This window comes from Typopeltis vanoorti, chromosome 12 (genome assembly GCF_054136105.1).
Source record: "Typopeltis vanoorti isolate ZY-2024b chromosome 12, IOZ_Tvanoo_1.0, whole genome shotgun sequence".
Classification (NCBI taxonomy): domain Eukaryota; kingdom Metazoa; phylum Arthropoda; class Arachnida; order Uropygi; family Thelyphonidae; genus Typopeltis; species Typopeltis vanoorti.
Genome location: NC_143560.1, coordinates 9,315,666 through 9,331,396, shown reverse-complemented (window position 1 = coordinate 9,331,396; position 15,731 = coordinate 9,315,666). Strand labels below are relative to the sequence as shown.

At 35.0% G+C, this 15,731-nt stretch overlaps 1 protein-coding gene across 2 annotated transcripts in view; it reads left to right on the top strand.

Annotated features, from left to right (window-relative positions):
- Positions 1–15,731, top strand: part of LOC150100573 (recQ-like DNA helicase Blm) — a 317,833-nt gene that overhangs the window by 63,710 nt on the left and 238,392 nt on the right. For both annotated transcript variants that reach the window (XM_090401345.1, XM_090401343.1), the window contains 2 exons: positions 6,486–6,598; positions 14,532–14,674. In XM_090401345.1, the coding sequence (XP_090257471.1) occupies positions 6,486–6,598; positions 14,532–14,674 (256 nt within the window). The remainder of the gene's footprint in view (positions 1–6,485; positions 6,599–14,531; positions 14,675–15,731) is intronic.

The following is a 15,731-nucleotide window of genomic DNA, read 5'->3' as shown; positions in this document are numbered from 1 at the left end:
ACCAATCTCATGTATGGGCTCAACATAAAAATTGTTTTACTGTTCAAGGTTTTCATTTTGGTGAATAGTTGAAAGTAGGTCATGCATTGGCATAGGCATACATTTTTAGTGCATTTAAACAACCAATATCCAAAAATACACTTTTCATTAGATAAAGATACAAACAGCTGTTCCCTTCCCATACCAATTACATAACAACTAAATAGTTCATCTTTTTTTGTTTATAGGAAACCTATACACTGGAAGGTACTTAAATAATCAGTCCCATTATCATCCTTCCAAAAAGTATGGCATTTTCAAAACACTTCCACATGCACACAGGTATTTGTTCTAATGACATTCTCTTGTTTTACACACACAAAAATTACATCAAAAACTATCCCCATACCCTATCTAGGATATTTGAAAAGATAGCTTAAGATCTTCATAAATATAATCTTCATGACACCGTGGAACCATTTCTCCAGCTAGCAATCTTCATCCTTTAGCCAAAAGATCAACTTTGTTCTCTTACATGTCCTGGATTGTATAAAGTTCCTTATGCTTATAACTCCAGTCTACTTTGGAACACACTGGTAGATCTGCTAACATTTGCTGGGAAGAACATAACTGCATTTGTGAGGACTGGAAGCCATGCTCTGGAAACTCTGTCACACAAAATAACATGGAAGAAGACAATTGTGCTGTGTAGATGTTGCAATATGTATGAAAGACTATTTTTGGAACTAACATCAGCTATGAAACATTAAGCTGACCTCAATAATCAGTAAATGTAATGCATTAATTTGCCAAAGATCTTGGTGAGGACCGTTCTAACCACATTTAGTCTGACTTCTCTGGAAAACTGCCCCAGGAGGCAAAAAGTTATAGACCTATTGCACTGTTGAGTTGCCTTCTGTACAACAGATTGTCTATACCAAACATGCAGCACGTCCTGATTGAACAAGCTGGTTTTAGAGAAAAATGTGGTTGCTGTGACCAAGCGCTCAGTTTAACATTATACATAGAAGCTGGATTCCAGAAGCAAGACAAAACATCAGCTGTCTTCTTAGACCTAACAGCAGCCTATGATACAGTTTGGCATGAAGGTCTTATATATGAATTTCTTAGTATTGTCTCATGTAAACGGACTGCGCACTTAATTTCCTCCATGCTCACGGGACGTTTTTTTCAGGTTATAGTAGGAAATAAAATGTCCCAACAACAAAAACTTAATAATGACCTTCCACAAGGGTCAGTATTGGTGCCCTACTTTATAATCTATACACATACGACTTGCCCGTCACCATCTCATGCAAGTTCTCTTATGCTGATGACACTAATTGCCATTTGACACAAAACACGAGTCAAGCTGAAGAGGTACTTACAAAAGACCTGAAAACAATTGATGAATGTTACAAAAAATGGAGGCGCCAGCTCAATCCAGACAAAACAGAAGTATCAAGCTTTCACCTTAATAATCACATGGCAGATGTCACTTTGCATATCTGCTTTGAAGGATGCTTACTACGATACAATAAGTTTCCAAAGTACTTGGGTGTGACTTTGGACCACACGTTCTCTTATAAATAACATCTAACAAACGTTTCTGCTAAGTTAAGAACCCATAACAGCATAATACAAAAACTAATACTAGAGTGATGTGATTTGAAAAGTCCTCCGCCCAAGAATGAAAAAACGAATTTATAATTTCAAAATTATTTTTATTTTTCAACATAATCTCCTTTAAGACTAATACATTGATCCCACAGATGCTCCAATGCCATTATCCCATCCCTATAGTGGTTCTCAGTAAGATCTGCAAAATACCCCTCTACAGCTGCAATCACCTCTTGATTCGAAGAAAAACACTGACCAGCGAGGAAGAGTTTTAGTTTTGGGAAGAGATGGAAGTCAGAGGGAGCCAAATCTGGGGAATAGGTGGATTTCCAACAATTCATAGTGCAGATCCCTTAATTTTCCCATTGCCAAAACACCTTTGTGTGCAGGTGCATTGTCCTGATGAAAGATGATTTTTTTCTTCTGCAAACCAGGTTTTTTCTCACGAATTTTTTCGTCTAGTCTGGTTAAAAGATCCGAATAATATTTCCCAGTTAGTGTTTTACCCTTTTCTAGATAATTAATAAACAAAATGCCTTTAGCATCCCAAAACACTGATGCCATGACCTTTCCTGCTGATAGAACTGACTTTATCTTCTTTGGTATCCACTGTCCACTGTTTTAATTGCCGTTTGGATTCTGGTGTGTAATGGTAAATCCAAGTCTCATCCATAGTAATAAATTGATGCACAAAATCAGTTTTATTCTTGTTAAAATGCTCCAAGTACTGTTCAGAGATTTTCATGAGAGTTCATTTTTGATCTGCTGTGAGCAAGCGCAGCACCCATCTTGTGCAAAGCTTTTTCATTTGATTCTTCATGCAAAATATATCCTACATGTTCTTTTAAAACGCCTATAGTCTCAGCAATTTCACACACTTTGACTCGCTAGTCATTCAATACCACATCGTGCACTTAATCAATGATTTCTGGTGTTGTTACAGTTTTTGGACATCCTTCACATGGGTCATCTTCAAGACTGGTACAGCCATGTTTAAACTTGGCAGCCCATTTCTTAATTGTTGAAAATGAAGGAGAAGAGTGCTGATAAACTTTTATGAACTTCGAATGAATTTCTTTTGGCATTAAAACTTCTATTACTAAGAATTTTATAACTGCAATATACTCAATTTTATCAATTTCAAGGGATACAGACAATTCTTTTGTTTCAGACAGCTGTATAAAACAAACTAGTTGATAGAATGACTTGCAATTTCACATGGGACAGATGTACCAACTTAGAAAAAAAAATCCATTCCAATAGTGTTGCCAAGTATAGTCAAGGCTGAGAACCTTTCAGACTACCCATCGTAGGTGTGACATGGGTGGCAACAGCTGGTAATTTATGGATTACAGCTCTCATACTAGTTTTCTCTGTTGCTGAATATTGCTCACCAGTGTGATTAAATAGCACACATGTTAAACGTGTTGATAATCCATTAAATAATACAATGAGACTGATTTCTGGCACAATTAAATCATGCCCACAAACTGGCTTCCAGCTCTTAGCAATATTGTTCCACCAAGTCTGTCAGAACTAGAGCTCTCTTATAGTAGTATAAGAAGATCCTGGAGAACACAGCTCTCCAATACACTTAGATCTCCCAGACTTGTGTGTAAAGCAATTGAGATCGAGACACCCACCACTACAATTAGCCAAACAACTACTACAATCTAACTTCGACCTGAGGCAAAAGTGGCAAGAACAGTGGAAGAGCCAGACAGATGATATTACAAAATTTTTTCTCAACAGAGTACAAGAAAGTTTTGATGCTTGCTCAAACCTTCCATGGAAATCCTGGACTCAGCTTGATAGAATATGAACTGGTCATGGTGTATGTATGTGCAAATATGCTTTTTAAATGGGGTAAATGGCTGTCCCCACATTGTGATTGTGGAGCTCAAAGACAAACCGTGGACCATATTGTGATCCAGTGTTATCTTAGAGCATATTCAGGAGACATATCAGACTTTTTAAGTGCTACTCCCAAAACTATGAACTATTTGACTAATATGGGTATAACCTTTTAATTTTACTGGTTTTTAAAATGGCTTTTAATTTTATATATTTTATATGACAGTATATTGTATTGCATGTTTCATTTTTGCCATATGAATGAATAAATAAATAAAATGAAGTTTTGGATGAAAAGATTACAAGCTGTGTACTATGGTGACAGAACTAGACTGCAGTAAATTGATGAGGTTAAGGATTTGGAGCGAGATTAGAATGCACTGGACATTCAGAGATTGAATTGCAAAAGTTGGCAAAATATCTCGTAGGATAACTTTGATGTTGAACATGCTGATAAGCAGGATTAAGGCTTGTCTTTTTTTTTTTTTTTTTTCATAGGTCTTTGATAAGCAACATTTCAATAATATGCACAGATTTGGTTTCCTGGGTTTCTTGGGACAAGGACACATTGCGTAGACATGAATCAAGATAGTACAGGTTTGTGGAATGCTTCCTGTGCAGATAGATTGAAAATTTGTAAGTGCCAAAAGTTGGTATAGTGGATTAATGCAAACTTTTTTTTTTTCAGTATATGACAAGAAGGGAAAAAACATAGGAATTACTTATGAAAGTTTAGTAATAGTGTAGGTAGTAAGGATGTGAGGATTAAATTTTTTTTTCATCCAGCACAGAATGGGTTGCCAGAGGTAGTTAAGTGTTTTCAGTAAATGAGTTCATTAGAAGTATTATAGGTATTTTGTGAATAATAGTGTGGACCTCCTGCAGTGAGTCTTCAGACTCCATATACATAATAAAGAAAAATATATGGAATCTGTAAGCAGACTTGCCAAGAATTTCCAGGGCTTGCCACTGAATCTCCAATGTTTGGTTCCTGTTCCCAAACTCTTTCATTTTTTCTTGAATAATGTTTGTGTATTTTAGTCTGCAGTTCACATCTGAGAGCTGCTCAACTTTTATTCGCTTTAAAAATTTGAGGTTTTTGATGGTTGTTTATTTAAAAAAAATAACTTTCTTAACAGAATCTTTTTAACTTTACATAGCAAATATACAGCACCACTGCTCAGTTTATCATTGACTGTTTTTTAGGCATGTTAAAAAATGGGGGTCCTGGGTAATTATATTTTCCCTTGTTGAGTGGGATTTCGCATCATTTTTTGAGATCCTTAAATGATATTAATGAACTGAGTTTCTGCTCATTTCCTGAAGAATGAGCAGAAGCTCAGTTCATTTCAGCCAACTTTTAAACATTCATTCTTTGAGTCTCAAAATTTGGTATTTCCTGTTCCATGAAACAGTGAAAGTAATATGTGGCGATATTAGCTCTTTTCATTACTAAATGCTGATATTACAGCTTAGTATATGAGTATATTTCTTCAAGTATCATCCAGTGCAGAATCCAAATGAGATACCTTGTTTACACATTCTTGTTCACTAAGTGTACATCCAGAACGTATTGGTCAGACATTGGGTCAAAAAAATTAGTTACTTCTTTGGATTATATTTAAGATATGTGGAGTTTGTCTGGTTCCATCTATTATAAGACATTTATGCTTAGCACTGTGGAAAAGAGCTTCCTTAGCTCAGTTCATTTCAGCCAACTTTTAAACATTCATTCTTTGAGTCTCAAAATTTGGTATTTCCTGTTCGTGAAGCAGTGAAAGTAATATGTGGTGATATTAGCTCTTTTCATACTAAGTGTTGTATATTACAGCTTAGTATATGAGTATATTTCTTCAAGTATCATCCAGTGCAGAATCCAAATGAGATAACTTGTTCACACATTCTTGTTCGCTAAGTGTACATCCAGAGCCTATTGGTCGGACATTGGGTCAAAAAACTTAGTTACTTCTTTGGATTATATTTAAGATGTGTGGAGTTTGTCTGGTTCCATCTGTTATAAGACATTTATGCTTAGCACTGTGGAAAAGAGCTTCTTTAGCTCAGTTTTCAAGGCTGTCATAACCTTTGCCCTTAACCTCTCTTCTGGCCAAGTGGATGAAATAGTGAGACCAAATTGCACTTCATATCCATGTTATTCAACAGGTGTTACAGAATTATGTCCAGATTTAGCTGGACGTCTATAGATGTCATGGCCAGATGGGGTGTTAATGTGGAGAGAATTGGGCTTGAATCTTTTGGTAATATGAGATTAATTGGGCTTTTTTCACCTGAAGGTGAGTTAGCCAGTCTCATACTGTAGTGGCAGAGTTTTTTGTTCTGGAATCTCCTGTTTTACATTCCACATAACATGCTAACCATCCTAATAGAGAACACATGCAGTTAACAAAGAAGACTGGATTAAGGGCTGGTCATTCTGTTCCATCAGATTTTGCTTTGAATACCTTCATGGTAGAGAATATAAAATTCATGAAAATAAAAATTCTTGTTACTAAGTTGTCTTTTTTATCATAGTAAAATTTTGAAATAAAATTGTTCTCTTGAATTGTAATTTTTTGAAATTATAATTGTAAGTAATTATTATTTTTGGGCCTTGGATAAGTTTATTGCATTGGAGCCTCTGTTTATGCTAGGATTCATTTACTTCATACATTTTTTTTATGTATGAAGTTTTAATTTACTTATAATAATGCAAATAAAAGTCACATCTCTAATAGCATCTTCAGATTTGTTATGTGGTTGAATGAGAACTAGCAAGAAAAATTCCTTAAATGTTCCACTCATGTGGAATTTTCCATTTTAACTTCCCTAGGAAATGTGAATCTTTATTTTTTTTTCTCTCTTTTACAACTGAACTGGCATCATTTTGAAGTGGTGTCAATAGAAGAATTGTAAACTGAGGTTCTACAATGCTTCTATTGGGATAGAGTAGAAATGGATGTGGAGCTGGTAGTAACTTTGGTAAGTTATTGGTTTTGTTATCTTTTCATGACTCATAAATGCATTTTTTCTAGAACAGTGTAGTACACCAAGGAATTTGAGTTTTTCTGCGTCAACAAATGAATCACTAGTACCAGTAGATAATGAAAATGTGTCTAATTGTGATGAACAGTTACCTAAAAATGAGGTAAGTTTTTGATGTTGAATATAATATAGGACTTGATAATACTTTATTTTATTTTTTATAATTTACAAATTAAACTAAAATACTTTCAAGAATGGTTTTGTAATGATAATAGTCAAAGATTAAATCAGGATTGGGGAAAGCTTTTTTACTCAGACATAGCAGACTATCAGAATAATGACTTCCATTCTGTTTCATCATATTTTGCTTTGAATACTATAGTGGAGTACCCTCCACATTTATGGGAGAACTCCCATAAAACTCCGCATACAGACAAATCGGCCCTTCAGAACACACGCAATTTACAGGCAAAAAATACTAGTTGAGGTAGTGGTGGGCGGTAGATGGCGTTGATGGAGATGATTCGTAGTAGAGTTTCGGTGTAGTGGTTGAGACAGTTGTAGGTGTCCTCCCGCGATGAGTCTTCGGACTCCTTGGAGGTGTCACGAATAATAATAATAAAAAACTCCACTATGTCTATATCTGGAAATTGGAACTTGTGTGGTAGTGACCAAGGGAGGTCATAGTCAGCAGCATGTTATAGCAACCTGTTATTATTATTATGGAACACCTAGGCATCCCAGGGCTCTGCATAGGATGTTGCACTACAATATAGAATACTTCATGATCTCTCTCTATGTTGCACAGTCCAACATCTGTACTACATCATCATAACTAACAAAAATACCAGAAGAAAAACTGAAGTGTTTAAAAAGGAGAAAATAAAAACTTACTACCTCTCCCATCATCGTGAGAATCATCCCTAGATCTTTTCCAGGGTTCATGTCCCATAGTTCTTTCATCTGCTCTTTGATGGCATTATGAAGAGTGTATCATCTTGACTTTAAATTTTTCAGGAAATGACAACGTATACTAAAATATTAATTAAAAAATTTAATCAATACCTTCCAATATTTCGCAATGTTACATTGCCATCTTCTGGGAACATAAAACTATGATATGTGCATGCAGGCACTAACAATGAGCAAATGAGGCTGAAGAAGGCAACTGGCATTGGTCTTAGAGTCCTAAAAGTGCATCCTGGCAGGCTAAATTGGGTTGTCTTGGCTGTTGGGCTGATGTTCTCAGGATGCAAGCTTCCCAAATTTGGGGCAGTCTCATGCATCCAAGTTTGTTGAGGTGTGGGAAGTTTTTTAGAGCTGAGGCTGATTCCAAGAATAATCTTTATATGAATAATTTATAAGAATAATTTAATATAAATATGAAAGATTATTCATGGAATCAGCTTCAGCTCTAAAAAACTTCCCACACTTCAACAAATTTGGGTGCATGAGACTGCCCCAAATTTGGGAAGCTTGCATCCTGAGAACATCAGCCCAACAGCCAAGACAACCCAATTTAGCCTGCCAGGAGGCTTTTAGAGCTCTAAGACCAATGCCAGTTGCCTTTTTCAGCCTCATTTGCTCATTGTTAGTGCCTGCATGCACATATCATAGTTTTATGTTCCCAGAAGATGGCAATGTAACATTGTGAAATATTGGAAGGTATTGATTAAAGTTTTTTAATTAATATTTTAGTATACGTTGTCATTTCCTGAAAAATTTAAAGTCATGTATAACCAAACGTATAAGTTTATCTACAAGAAAGTATATCATCTTGTTGACTAAATTGTTAATGTGCTCCCTCTCCAACTAGCAGGTTGCAGGTTCAAATCCCACATAAATTTCCTTAGCATCCTATAATGAAAAAAAAAAAAAAAAGCAATGGATTTTTTTTTGATATCTGTTGGAATTTTGGTTTAGTTTCTTATGCTGCGATTTTTGCTTATGTTAGGGCTATTATATTGTTAGGGTTTACTTTTCCCCTTAGTTCTGTTTGGAGTGCGGGTGCCTCCCGGTCAATGGAGCAGTGACCAAACCTTGTTACTTGATCTGGTAAAGTTAAGGTTGTTAATTTCTTCATGCCAGTGAACTATTCTACTATCATCCAAGGACCTTAAGAGGCCAGAAATAGTGTCTGAATGACACTACTGAACTACTTATGAACAGAAGTAGTTCTGTTGTTCATACACTACCAGAAGAATACTACTTTCAGTTTACCAGCAGGTTGTGTGGATTTTTTTTAATCCTCTTGGAAGATGTTTCTTGCCAGATGCTATTAGAAGTTTAGTGAATCTTTTATAGGTATCAACTGTGGGTGGACTTATGTTGTTTTCAATGAATTCAGTAAATTTTGGCCAGTTTCCTTTCCTGCGATTCCATTGTGGTATTGGGAAGCTGTTTATTCTGGGGATTATAAGTCCTATAGTAATTAGGCAAGGTCTGTGCTGGCTGTAGGGAAAAGGAGGCAGTTCTTGATAGTTGGGATGAAAGGAGTTCCTTCCATATCAGTGATGGTAAACACAGGTTGTCCCATCTTCCAGATTTGAAGGTGACTTGCTGTCATAGAGGAGGCTGTTTGTTAACATTCAGTTGCAGATCTGGGTTGTTATTATTGTATCCCCATAATGTACTGTGAGTTGACCCCCAAGGATGATGCCAGGATGGTTTGATTGATGAAGTGCAGGGCTTGGCCAGTCAAGTAGACTTATTATTATTTGTCACCTCCACGCAGTCTTATCGAGGGAGGGCATCTACTCTACAACTCTGCTTCCACCACTCACAATCCACCAACTGACAACTACACCAACGCCATCTACTGCTGACCACTGCCACTAGTATTTCCACAGACAATCACAAACATCCATGCCCACAGCGCGCATGGATGTTTGTGATTCGAACCTGCAGCCTCTTGACTGGAGAGCAGACAAGCTAACCACTCGGCTAGCCTGGCTGGCCGAGTGATTAGCTTGTCTGCTATATATATACATTGTAGACATTATATATATACATTATATGCATCGTAGATTGAAAAGTTATGCAGCTGTATACCAACAAAAAAGTCACTTTGTGAATGATCTTGAGATTCTTCCCAGATTTGCTTTTGCCTAGATTGCCAGGGCAGGTCTTTCATCAGTGAGAAGAATGTAGCCAAGAATGGTAATTTTCCTTAGGGGGGTATGGTAAGTTTCTTTTAGAGCAACAATGTCTTCTTTATGCTTAATAAGGATGTTATTTAGTACCTCGGATTTTGATTGTAAATGCCTCAATGCTCAGCTCCCAGTGTTCCTTTTTGGTTGTGTGTCTTCATTTTGATTGATTTGGAGACTATAGTGGACTTTTTGAACATGCACAATTGTATTAAATCATTGCTTACACCAAATACCACCTCTTCCACCTTTGATTAAAAAATAAGGAAGGTAGTCAAAGTTATGGATATTGAACTCAATAAGGATGAAATCCTCACTGTTTGGGATAGTTGTACTGCACACAATCAAGTTTGAAGAATATGAAGTCAAAAAGGTTTGAATAATTTACGGGTTGAGTCCCCCCCCCCCCAATGAGTGGTTTACGATGAATTAATGCAGCTAGTATGCCACTCTTCTGCTGCATCCCCTAAGGGCAATATTTGTGATTGCAATCCAATTGTGGTAACGTTCATGTCCACAAACCACATAGTTACAACAGCAGCTTTATGACACAGTGCATTGTTTTGCTGAAAGAGACAATAGTCACTGTAGAAATGCCACAAAAATAGGAAACATTGCATTGTCCAGAATGTTCAGATACCTTTTGGAATTCATTGTGTGGTACCACAAACGGAGGTCATACTAGGAAAAACAGGACAATACCATCACACTGCCACCTCTGAATTTCATAGTTGGGATTACGTGCTCTGGTAAGAGACATTCAGTGGGCAGGCACCTGCCATATCCACTCATCCATCTGCTTAGAGGATGTAGTGTGCAGAGATGTCGGGAATAATTTTGGTGCCTATGGCCAGGAAAGAAAATTGCGGCATTCTAAAAAAAAAATTTTTAAATCTCATTTTTTGTGCCTATATAAAATTAGCACCTATGGCCTGGGGCCACATTGGCCATAGCCTCACTACGCCTCTGGTAGTGTGATTCATTGCTCCATAAAAGCTTTCCTAGCTTCCTTTCTTTTAGTGTTGCATGGTGATCAGCATTCATTTTAGAAATTATGGACTTTCTTCTTCTTCTTTAGTATTCTGCAATTGAGCAGGTTCTTCTTTTAGTAGCAGAAACTTTCCTTCCACTCGCTTCTGTTCTGAGCCTTCTCTTTCAAGGTTGTGTACCTGTCTCTATTGAGCATGTCATCTAGCATTGCTTTCCTTACTCTTCCTCTAGGTCTTTTTCCGTCTATTTTTCCTTCGATGGCATCTCTGATGATTCCATTCCCTCTCAGAATATATCCGATCCACTTTCCCTTGCTTCTTTTTATTCTCCTTAACAGACCTCTTTCTTCTACTCTTTTTAAGACCTCTTCATTAGTTATTTTATCTGTCCATTTGATTTTTTCCATCGTTCTCTCAAATCCACATCTCAAAGCTTTCCAAAATCTTAATTTCTTCTTTCTTCAATGTCCAAGTTTCAGATGCATAGAGGGCAACACTCCACACATAACATTTTATTAGTCTTTTCTTTAGGTTTCTATCCATTTTACTTCTGAATAAATTCCATTTTCTATTAAAGGCATCTTTTCCCATCGTTTATTCTTGCTTTTATGTCACTTTTACATCTTCCATCACTGCTAATAACACTTCATAGATATTTAAATGTCTTTACTTGATTCATTTCCCCATTTATTCTGATATCCATATTTGCCTCTTTCCTTGCTATTTTCATCACCTTTGTTTTTCTGATGTTAATTTTCATTCCGTAATTGATACAGGATTCCAGTAATCTGTTCAACAGATGTTGTAGTCCTATTTCAGTGTTTTTATAGTAATGCCTTGTCATCTGCGTATCCTATTGCAAATATCTGTCTACCTCTAATCTTTATTTCTTCTTCTGAATTCTCCAGTGCTTCTTTTAACATTGCTTTGGAATACATGTTGAAAAAATTGGTGACAGAGAACAGCCTTGTCTTACTCCTTGTCCAATGATACTTGGTTCTGTTGTACCATTATATGTCTCTCACCATGGCAGTTTGTCCCATATATATAGTGAGATAATTAGCCTTCTGTCTTTCCAATCTATACCAATCTTTTCCATTACTTCCACCATCTTATCCCATTTTACACAGTCAAAAGCTTTCTCAAAATCTATATAACAGATGTTAACTTCTTTATTCACTTCTAGACTTCTTTCACTTACTATTCTTAACAGTCCAATCACATCTCTTGTTCCCCTACCCTTCCTGAAACAAAACTGATCTTCTCCAAGAAATTCTTCCACTTTAGATGCAATTCTTCATGTTAAGATTCTCATAAGTATTTTTGATGTATGGGAAATGAGGCTTATTGTTCTAAAATCCTTGCAGTTCACTACATTACTTTTCTTTGGTATAGATATAAATATTAAGGTCATAAAATCTTTTGGTAGTTCTCCTTTGTTATAAATTAAATTTATTATTTATTTATTTCTTCAGTTCTTTTCTTCTGAAGTTGTTTCAGGAATTCTGCAAGTATTTCATCTATTCCTTCTGCCTTTCCACATTTTAGTTCCTTAATGGCCATTTCTACTTCTGTCTTCAAAATCGGCCTAGATCATTATGGACTTTACAACTGTGTTATAAATAACTCTTTTAATTTCCCGACGTTTCGATCTTCATATTAAGATCATCATCTGGGGTATATACAAATATACAAGGACAAGATGAGTTATGTTACACACAGTAAGCTAAAGAAACAATGATTTGATCACCAGTTATTCTACTGGCATGACCTCTAGTGGGAAAAAAAATTACAAATTAATTAATTATTTAGAAACTACATCAATGCTAAATTCTATTTAAGATACCATGAGAAAAACGTTCTTTCTTATAGATGGTCTTCTTTCAGTAACAATGATGTCCTATTTTTAACATTGCACTTGTTATTTTAGATTTAGGATTCTGGATTACCTACAGTCCTGTTTATAGTTAACTCTTAGAGAGAAAGGTTCTGTGGGTAGAATATGTGCCTTCCATATGCTTGGGATTTCCTAGCTTCCACATTTCACTATATATGCTCTTTGTATGTTTGCTTCCACATATTGGAATATATGCTAGCTGAGTATAAAAGAGTGTAGAGATGATATATGACTGGTGTTAGTTTTGCAAAACTTTGGAGTACATCTAGGAAGGTACCATCAGTATCAGTAGAATAGTTATTGGAATGTTAGTAATTTACTTGATCAGCTCACAGTTCTCCACTGCCCATCTATAGAAATTCATGTCTGATATATATGTGGATTGTTTGAACTACATGCAGTGCTTTTTTGTGGTGCTACACAATGGTATGGTATACCAGCACCGTTATTAATGGTGATGTGTGATAGTGGATGCAGTACATTTAGAAATTTGTAATGTTAATTAATTTTCTATTCCTTTAATTAGTATGCTTTGTATTAATGAAATTTACATTTTTCGCTGTATCTCTTAAGATATTTGCTATAGAAAACTTTGTTTTTTATCTGGTATATATAAAAGTTTTATTTAAATTGTTGTATATATATATTGCATTTATTTTTTATATATTTCTGCTTAATAAACTAATCTTTAATGATACCTGTGGAATAACTATAAACAACAAATTACATGATAACCCCAGTAATTAACTTTAATGAAATGAAAGTGCAGATATTTCGTTCTGAAAGTAACAGTACATCATCAGTGCGTAGAAACAAGCAAATCAAAGAATTGGGAATACAAGGTACATACAACACTCAGTTTACCAATTAAAAATGATTGCCACATGCTAGAAATTAATATATTAATAAATATTAAAACTATTTTTGATGTTTCATAAAATGAGAATCTCTCAAACATTTTGGATAGAGAGAGAGAGAGAGAGAGAGACAATCATTCCGATTCAGGTATATAAAATGGGTTTGCAACTTTCTTTGAAAAGGCATTCATATTTAAAACTGCTTCTATGGAGAAAATTAGCTTCATCCTACTGGATACTGTGTTTAGTGTCAATACTATGTTGTGCCAGACCAGACTTTTGAGGCTCCATATTATTATTATTATTATTATTATTTCATGACACCTCCTATGTTCCAACACCTAAGGATTCTTCAACAGACTGCAGGGTTTTAATTCCTTATATTTATGGTATCTCTGAACCTATTGGTACAATTTTAAAGAAGTATCAACAAAATTTCTCATCTGTTACCATCTACAAAAGACAATCTCTCAAATCTATCATTAGCTGGTGTTTACCAGATATCTTGTGAATGTAATTTGACATACTGTAGGCAGACAGGCTGTTCTGTGGAAAAAAGAATTAACAAACATCAATATTATATTGGGTACATGAAGCTTCAAAAGTCTGGTCTGGCACAACATAATTTTACATCATCCAAACCTGAATCGGAATGATTGTGTCTCTCTCCCAAAAGTTTTGGAGATTCTCATTTTATGTCGACATCAAAAATAGTTTTAATATTAATGTTATTTATTAATACATTAATTTCTAGCACTGGGCAACAGTTTTTAATTGGCAAACCACCGACTGCTGTATGTTCCTTATATTCCTGTTTCTTTGATTTGCTTGTTTCTATGCACTGATGTAGTGCATAGATTAATATGCTGTTCTTATTCCATAAACATTATCACACTATGAAGTGAAAATATCAGTAAATAATTTTTGTTTTCTTTTTTATATACCCTTTTAATTTTCAATTTTTTATGCTTGCAAAAAATGAGTATTGGCATCTATTGTTTTATTTAAAAAAAAAAGTGCCGACTACATGTAATTGAACAAGGTAGTTTTTATGGTTCATAGTCGTTCAACATGTTATTAGTTGTTCATCTCTAATAAGCTTCCCATTTAGTGTATATTTCCTCCATTTTTATAAAATATATTATATTGTATAATTTTGGAAGTATATAATTTTTATAATGTAAACAAACTTTATTCTTCAAAGGCTTCAAAGGAAAAGCATGGTAGTGGTATTCTTTCTCTTTCTCCAGCTGGAATTGCATCAGAGACTGCTTTTATTTACAGCAATGACAGTTTTGTGTCAAATAATACAAATAATATCTGCAAGAGTGATAATACTGAAATAAGGTCAGTTCAGTTCAAACTCAGTTTTAAGGATGTTTGCAATTTATTTCATTATGTAATTCTTTTTTACAAGATTTATTTTCTTCTATAGTGCATAATTTTAGTATAGCATATTATTTTAGATTAAGCATTTCTGTCAGAGGTAAAAACACCATTTTGTTAATAAAGAGCATAATTGCTAGATAACAGTAAGGAGATATTCTATTTTTTTATTTAGTCCTTCTGTCCAGTTTTAAAGAAAACATTGTTTGTATGTTCACTAAATTTCAGTCTCCTCTTGCAATAGTCTTTCAGTTTATTCTAGTCATCATTCTAGTTAGGGACTTTATAGTTTTTACAGGTTCCTCTCTAAGCAAATATTTTGGACCTGCAAGGTTTCTTCCTCTCCCCTCCCTCTATCCCCAGTGGATTTCATGCAATAATTTTGTCACGATTTATTTATTTGTTATCTACAAGGAGAGGAGATGGAGAAACACACACACAGTATTATTGAAATTATTAAATTGTATTGGGAAATTAGTTTGTTGGTTGATTAACTGTGACTGTATTCCAGGAATCACAAAACTCCTCTCTCTTATTCCTGATGTCTCGTATCAGTATACATAAACTGTAGCTTGTCGTGCCCAACCACTTATAATCCTGTATTGGCTACCCATTCAATTTTTTCACTTGAACGACTAGATTCCATATTTCTTAAGCATTCTCACACTTGCATCCGCCTTAATAGTTGAGTTTTCCTGACTTTGCACTTCCACATTCTTAGTGAACAAACCTGTTTCAAGACATTTAACTTGAAATTTATATAAATCCTTCTGTTCATCAAATTCGCTGTATAAGTCTACAAATTTCACACCATTTCTTTTGTACCACCTGTGCATTAAATCATTTGCAATTATTTTCCTTCTCAGCTTGTTTTTTTTTTTTCATTGCATGGCAGCAGACCAAGTTTTTACTCTTCTTTTGTGCTTCTTCCAATAACTCTTTCAACCATAAGTATTTTTCGCCCTTCAAGTCATTGCTAGCCCAAACAATCAATTCTTTCACCTTATCCTTTTTGTAT